This window comes from Triticum urartu, chromosome 2 (genome assembly GCF_003073215.2).
Source record: "Triticum urartu cultivar G1812 chromosome 2, Tu2.1, whole genome shotgun sequence".
In the NCBI taxonomy this organism is placed as follows: domain Eukaryota; kingdom Viridiplantae; phylum Streptophyta; class Magnoliopsida; order Poales; family Poaceae; genus Triticum; species Triticum urartu.
In genome coordinates, this window is record NC_053023.1 from 62,284,550 (window position 1) to 62,292,093 (window position 7,544).

Consider the following 7,544-nt stretch of genomic DNA (forward strand, 5'->3'; position numbering starts at 1 on the left):
TGGTAAAAGGGTGGAAGGCTCGGCCTCTCGCCTAGTGTTTTGTTCCACTCTTGCCGCCCTAGTTTCCGTCATATCGGTGTTATGTTCCCGGATTTTGCGTTCCTTACGCGGTTGGGTTATAACGGGAACCCCTTGATATTTCGCCTTGATTAAAGCTTTTCCAGCAATGCCCAACATTGGTTTTACCATTTGCCACCTAGCCCTTTTCTTTCCCTTGGGTTCTGCAGACTCAAGGGTCATCTTATTTTACCCCCCGGGCCAGTGCTCCTCTGAGTGTTGGTCCGAACTGGGCAGCCTGCGGGGCCACCTCGGGGAAACTTGAGGGTTGGTTTTACTCGTAGCTTGACCTATCTGAGTGTGCCCTGAGAAAGAGATATGTGCAGCTCCTATCGGGATTTGTCGGCACATTCGGGCGGTGTTGCTGGTCTTGTTTTAACCTGTCGAATTGTCTTGTTGTACCGGGTTACCGAGTCTGATCGGTGTGTCTCGGGTAGAGGTCTATTCCTTCGTTGACCGTGAGAGCTTTTCATGGGCTAAGTTGGGCCTCCCCTGCAGGGATTGAACTTTCGAAAGCCGTGCCCGCGGTTATGGGCAGATGGGAATTTGTTAATATTCGGTTGTAGACAACGTAAACCTTAATTAATTAAAATGAATCAACTGAGTGTGTTACCGTGATGGCCTCTTTTCGGCGGAGTCTGGGAAGTGGACACGGTGTTGGAGTAATGCTTGCGCAGGTTGTTCCTTCTAGTTTCTCGCTCGCGCTTTGCCTCCTCTTCTCGCTCTCCTTTGTGAATAAGTTAGCCACCATATATGCTAGTCGCTTGCTGCAGCTCCACATATACTTGCCTTATCCTGTCCTATAAGCTTAAATAGTCTTGATCGCGTGGGTGTGAGATTGCTGAGTCCCTGTGGCTCACAGATACTACAACTCCAGATGCAGGTCCAGGTGTTTCTGCTCCGGCTGGCGATTACGAGCTCAAGTGGGAGTTCGACGAGGACTCTCAGCGATACTATGTGTCTTTTCCGGATGATCAGTAGTGGTGCCTAGTTGGGGTTATCGATTCAGGGCCTTGTCGCATGTTGGGGGTCTTTTCTATTTTGGCACCGTAGTCGGGCCATGACTGATTTGTATGATGGATGTTATTTATGTACTTTGATGTGACGTGGCGAGTGTAAGCCAACTATGTTTCTCCCCTTTATATTATTTATGTACATGGGAGGTGTGATGATTTCCTGACTTGCGACATTGCTTTCAATGCGGTTATGCCTCTAAGTTGTGCCTCGACACGTGGGAGATATAGCCGCATCGAGGGCGTTACATGAGGCCCGCCCTCCTAAAGAAGATGCACCATATATTATTGTTCCCGGGCCGGAATGAAAAGGATTATAAAGATCCATATAAGGTCCCGACAATGAAGAAGATAAACAAACACGCCATGAGCAAGTTTAGCGACGCACTGGCCGCCTGGGAAGCAAAGGTGAAATATTGGATCTTCAACGAAAAGGAACCTGCTACCTCTTGAGCACTTGCGTTGGTTTTCCCTTGAAGAGGAAAGGGTGATGCAGCAGAGTAGCGTAAGTATTTCCCTCAGTTTTTGAGAACCAAGGTATCAATTTAGTAGGAGGCCACGCACGAGTCCCTCGCACCTACACAAATAAATAAATCCTTGCAACCAACGCGATAAGGGGTTGTCAATCCCTACACGGTCACTTACGAGAGTGAGATCTGATACATATGATAAGATAATATTTTTGGTATTTTTATGATAAAGATGCAAAGTAAAATAAAAGCCAATGAAAATAACTAAGTGTTGGAAGATATGATAAGATTTTTTTTGGTATTTTTATGATAAAGAGAAATAAAAGATGCAAAGTAAAATAAAAGATAATAAAAATAACTAAGTATTGGAAGATTAATATGATGAAAGATAGACCCGGGGGCCATAGGTTTCACTAGTGGCTTCTCTCAAGAGCAAAAGTATTCACGGTGGGTAAACAAATTACTGTTGAGCAATTGACAGAATTGAGCATAGCTATGAGAATATCTAGGTATGATCGTGTACATAGGCATCACGTCCGAGACAAGTTGACCGACTCCTACCTGCATCTACTACTATTACTCCACACATCGACCGCTATCCAGCATGCATCTAGAGTATTAAGTTCATAAGAACAGAGTAACGCTTTAAGCAAGATGACATGATGTAGAGGGATAAACTCATGCAATATGATGAAAGCCCCATCTTGTTATCCTCGATGGCAACAATACAATACGTGCCTTGCTGCCCCTACTGTCACTGGGAAAGGACACCGCAAGATTGAACCCAAAGCTAAGCACTTCTCTCATTGCAAGAAAGATCAATCTAGTAGGCCAAACCAAACTGATAATTCGAAGATACTTGCAAAGATAACCAACCATACATAAAAGAATTCAGAGAAGATTCAAATATTGTTCATAGATAAACTTGATTATAAACCCACAATTCATCGGTCTCAACAAACACACCGCAAAAGAAGATTACATCGAATAGATCTCCACAAGAGAGGGGGAGAACTTTGTATTGAGATCCAAAAAGAGAGAAGAAGCCATCTAACTAATAACTATGGACCCGTAGGTCTGAGGTAAACTACTCACACTTCATCGGAGGGGCTATGGTGTTGATGTAGAAGCCCTCCGTGATCGATGCCCCCTCTGGCGGAGCCCCAGAACAGGCCCCAAGATGGGATCTCATGGATACAGAAAGTTATGGCGGTGGAATTAGGGTTTTGGCTCTGTATCTGGTAGTTTGGGGGTATGTAGGTATATATAGGAGGAAGGAGTACGTCGATGGAGCAACAGGGGGCCCATGAGGGTGGAGGGCGCGCCTGGGGGTGTAGGCGCGCCCCTACCTCGTGGACTCCTGGTTGATGTCTTGACGTAGGGTCCAAGTCCTCTGGATCATGTTCGTTCCGAAAATCACGTTCCTGAAGGTTTCATTCCGTTTGGACTCCGTTTGATATTCTTTTTCTGCGAAACCCTAAAATCGGCAAAAAAACAGCAATTCTAGGCTGGGCTTCCAGTTAATAGGTTAGTCCAAAAAATAATATAAAAGTGTATAATAAAGCCCAATAAGGTCCAAAACAGAATATAATATAGCATGGAACAATAAAAAATTATAGATACGTTGAAGACGTATCAAGCATCCCCAAGCTTAATTCTTGCAGTAGGTAAATGATAAAAACAGAATTTTTGATGTGGAATGCTACTTGGCATATTTTCAATGTAATTCTTCTTAATTGTGGTATGAATATTCAGATCCGAGAGATTCAAGATAAAAGTTCAATATTGACATAAAAATAATAATACTTCAAGCATACTAACTAAGCAATTATGTCCTCTCAAAATGACATGGCCAAAGAAAGTTCATCCCTACAAAATCATATAGTTTAGTCATGCTCCACTTTCGTCACACAAGAATGCCCTCATCATGCACAACCCCGATGAAAAGCCAAGAAATTGTTTCATACTTTAGTAATCTCAAACTTTTTCAACCTTCACGCAATATATGAGCGTGAGCCATGGATATAGCACTATGGGTGGAATAGAATATAATGATGGGGGTTATGTGGAGAAGACAAAAAGGGAGAAAGTCTCACATCAACGAGGCTAATCAATGATATATGGAGATGCTCATCGATTGATGTTAATGCAAGGAGTAGGGATTGCCAGGCAACGGATGAACTAGAGCTATAAATATATGAAAGCTCAACAATAGAAACTAAGATGGTGTGCATCCAACTTGCTTGCTCACGAAGACCTAGGGCATTTGAGGAAGCCCATTGTTGAAATATACAAGCCAAGTTCTATAATGAAAAATTCCCACTAGTATATGAAAGTGACACAACAAAAGACTCTCTATCATGAAGATTATGGTCTATTTTGAAGCACAAGTGTGGTAAAAAGGATAGTAACATTGTCCCTTCTCTCTTTCTCTCTCATTTTTTTGGGCCTTCTTCTCTCTCTTTTTTATGGCCTTCCTTTTTTCATTTTTTTCCTCACTTGGGACAATGCTCTAGAAAATGATGATCATCACACTTACAACTCAATGATTACAAGTCGATACTAGAACAAAGTATGACTCTATATGAATGCCTCCGGCGGTGTACCGGGATATGCAATGAACCAAGAGTGACATGTATTAAAGGATTATGAATGGTGGCTTTGCCACAAATACTATGTCAACTACATGATCGTGCAAAGCAATATGATAATGATGAACGTGTCATGATAAATGGAACGGTGGAAAGTTGCATGGCAATATATCTCCGAATGGCTATGGGAATGCCATAATAGGTAGGTATGGTGGCTGTTTTGAGAAAGATATAAGGAGGTTTATGTGTGAAAGAGCTTATCATATCACGGGGTTTGGATACACCGGTGAAGTTTGCACCAACTCTCAATGTGAGAAAGGGCAATGCACGGTACCGAAGAGGCTAGCAATGATGGAAGGGTGAGAGTGCGTATAATCCATGGACTCAACATTAGTCATAAAGAACTCACATACTTATTGCAAAAATCTACAAGTCATCAAAAACCAAGCACTACACGCATGCTCCTAGGGGGATAGATTGGTAGGAAAAGACCATCGCTCGTCCCCGACCGCCACTCATAAGGAGGACAATCAAAGAGCACCTCATGTTTCAAATTTGTTACATAACATTTACCATACGTGCATGCTACGGGACTTGCAAACTTCAACACAAGTATTTTTCAAATTCACAACTACTCAACTAGCACAATTTTGATATCACTACCTCCATATCTCAAAACAATCATCAAGCACCAAACTTCTCTTAGTATTCAATGCACTCATAAGAAAGTTTTTACTAGTCTTGAATACCTAGCATATTAGAATTATTTAAGTAAATTACCATGCTATTTAAGACTCTCAAAATAATCTAGGTGAATCATGAGAGATAATAGTTTTTATAAAACAAAACCACCACCATGCTCTAAAAGATATAAGTGAAGTACTAAAGCAAAAACTATATAACTCAAAAGATATAAGTGAAGCACATAGAGTATTCTAATAATTTCCGGATCATGTGTGTCTCTCTCAAAAGGTGTGTACAGCAAGTATGATTGTGGTAAAATAAAAAAATAAAGACTCAAATCATACAAGATGCTCCAAGCAAAACACATATCATGTGGCGAATAAAAATATAGCTCCAAGTAAAGTTACCGATGGAAGTAGACGAAAGAGGGGATGCCTTCCGGGGCATCCCCAAGCTTTGGCTTTTAGGTGTCCTTAGATTATCTTGGGGTGCCATGGGCATCCCCAAGCTTAGGCTCTTGCCACTCCTTGTTCCATAATCCATCAAATCTTTCACCCAAAACTTGAAAACTTCACAACACAAAACTTAAAGTAGAAAATCTCGTGAGCTCCGTTAGCGAAAGAAAACAAAACACCACTTCAAGGTACTGTAATGAACTCATTCTTTATTTATATTGGTGTTAAACCTACTGTATTGCAACTTGTCTATGGTTTATAAACTATTTTACTAGCCATAGATTCATCAAAATAAGCAAACAACACACGAAAAACAGAATCTGTCAAAAACATAACAGTCTGTAGTAATTTGTAGCTAACACAAGATCTGGAACCACAAAAATTCTAAAATAAATTGCTGGACGTGAGGAATTTATCTATTAATCATCTGCAAAAATAATTAACTAAATAAACTTTCCAAATAAAAATGGCAGCAGTTCTCGTGAGCGCTAAAGTTTCTGTTTTTTACAGCAAGATTAAGAAGACTTTCCCCAAGTCTTCCCAACGGTTCTACTTGGCAAAAACACTAATTAAACACAAAAAACACAACCAAAACAGAGGATAGATAAATTATTTATTACTAAACAGGAGCAAAAAGCAAGGAATAAAAATAAAATTGGGTTGCCTCCCAACAAGCGCTATCGTTTAACGCCCCTAGCTAGGCATAAAAGCAAGGATAGATCTAGGTATTGCCTGTTGGCGCCGCCTCTTCTCGCAGCACCGCTTCTTCTTCCTCAAGCTGCCTCACACAACTCTCTTCTTTCTTTGTTTCCCTCAAAAACACACAAGAAGAAGAAACTCACACACACGCATGTACCAAGGAAGAGCCTAGAAAGCTTTGCCCAGAGGCTCTTCCCCTTGGTGAATACGCTGGTTACATTGTTTCTGCCTCAGCCCTCTCAGCCGCCTTTTCATTAACTGAGTGCAATGCTTATATACACAGGAGAGGTTTGCCGCATGCACTAACTAGCCGGCACTCATGGCCATTAACCCACTAGTCCTAATCTATGCACTAGGCACGTCCACCTCTTCCTGAAATCTCTCCAGATCAAGGGGACTCAACAACTACCTTGACCAACCAGCACTAATAGACTTGCATGTCGCATGCAACAAACTTGCTACGGACGCTCGCAACGGCCCCTCTGCCCAACGCACCGGACACACCAACGTGACACACACATAGATGACCAAGGCAAAACGTGGTTTATTCCTAACAATTTCCTCCTAAACCATGACGTCGTTGCCATGGCGGTCGCTACGGCCTCCACCAAGCGTGACGCAGTCTTCATCCTCTTCCTCGGCGACACACGCCGAGCTCCTTCTCCGCAGGCGACACACGTCTGGCGTCCCTCTGCGCCCCGCATGTCCTGCACACACCCGACGCGCCCGACCGCACCAGTGCGTCCCGCACGTCTCGCGCACATCCGACACGCTCGACAAGCCCGACCACACCACACGCCATGGACTCATCGCGCGCCGCCTCCGCGTCCGCCATGGCAGCCGCCAGCGACAAACGCCAGAAGGATGTAGCCGAACTCGAGCACGGACTCGAACACAACGGCGACATACGCCTCCTCCCAACGTCAACCGCACGCTCATACGCGCGCCCGCGGTCCCGACGCGCCCGACGCGTCTAGTGCGCACCCATAACACGCACCGGTCGCGCCCGACTCGCCGCCGCGGCTTATTGCCCTGCACCGCTGCGGCCTCAACCGCAGCGCAACACCTCCATGCCGCCATGCCGCGCCACCGCAGCCTCTGTGCCACCACGCACGTCCGCCGCGGCCGCTGCGGCTCCGTGCCACATGCCTTCACGGTTGTCGCGCCGAGCCGCCGCGACCTCTGCGCCACCACGCAGGTCCTCCGCGACCTCCTCGTCTCCGCGACCACCATGCTCTTGGCGCGCACGACATCACACTGCACAGCCGCGGACTCGCCGCGCGTCGCCGTCGCCACGCGCTCGCCGCGTGCCGCAGCCGATGCCTCCATGTCGGCCGCGCACGCCACAGCGCGCCACGGCCGCCCCTCGAACCTTGTGGCTCTGAATACCAATTGTTGGCGCCGCCTCTTCTCGCAGCACCGCTTCTTCTTCCTCGAGCTGCCTCACACAACTCTCTTCTTTCTTTGTTTCCCTCAAAAACACACAAGAAGAAGAAACTCACACACACGCATGTACCAAGGAAGAGCCTAGAAAGCTTTGCCCAGAGGCTCTTCCCCTTGGTGAATACGCTGGTT

The 7,544-nt window shown here is 45.0% G+C and overlaps 1 protein-coding gene across 1 annotated transcript; it reads right to left on the reverse strand.

Annotated features, from left to right (window-relative positions):
• Nucleotides 1-6,477: 6,477 nt before the first annotated feature.
• Nucleotides 6,478-7,306, reverse strand: LOC125541028. The gene has a single exon (XM_048704526.1). It carries the CDS (start codon nucleotides 7,296-7,298, stop codon nucleotides 6,534-6,536), a length of 765 nt encoding a protein of 254 aa, XP_048560483.1. The 5' UTR covers nucleotides 7,299-7,306; the 3' UTR covers nucleotides 6,478-6,533.
• Between the last annotated feature and the right edge of the window lie 238 nt (nucleotides 7,307-7,544).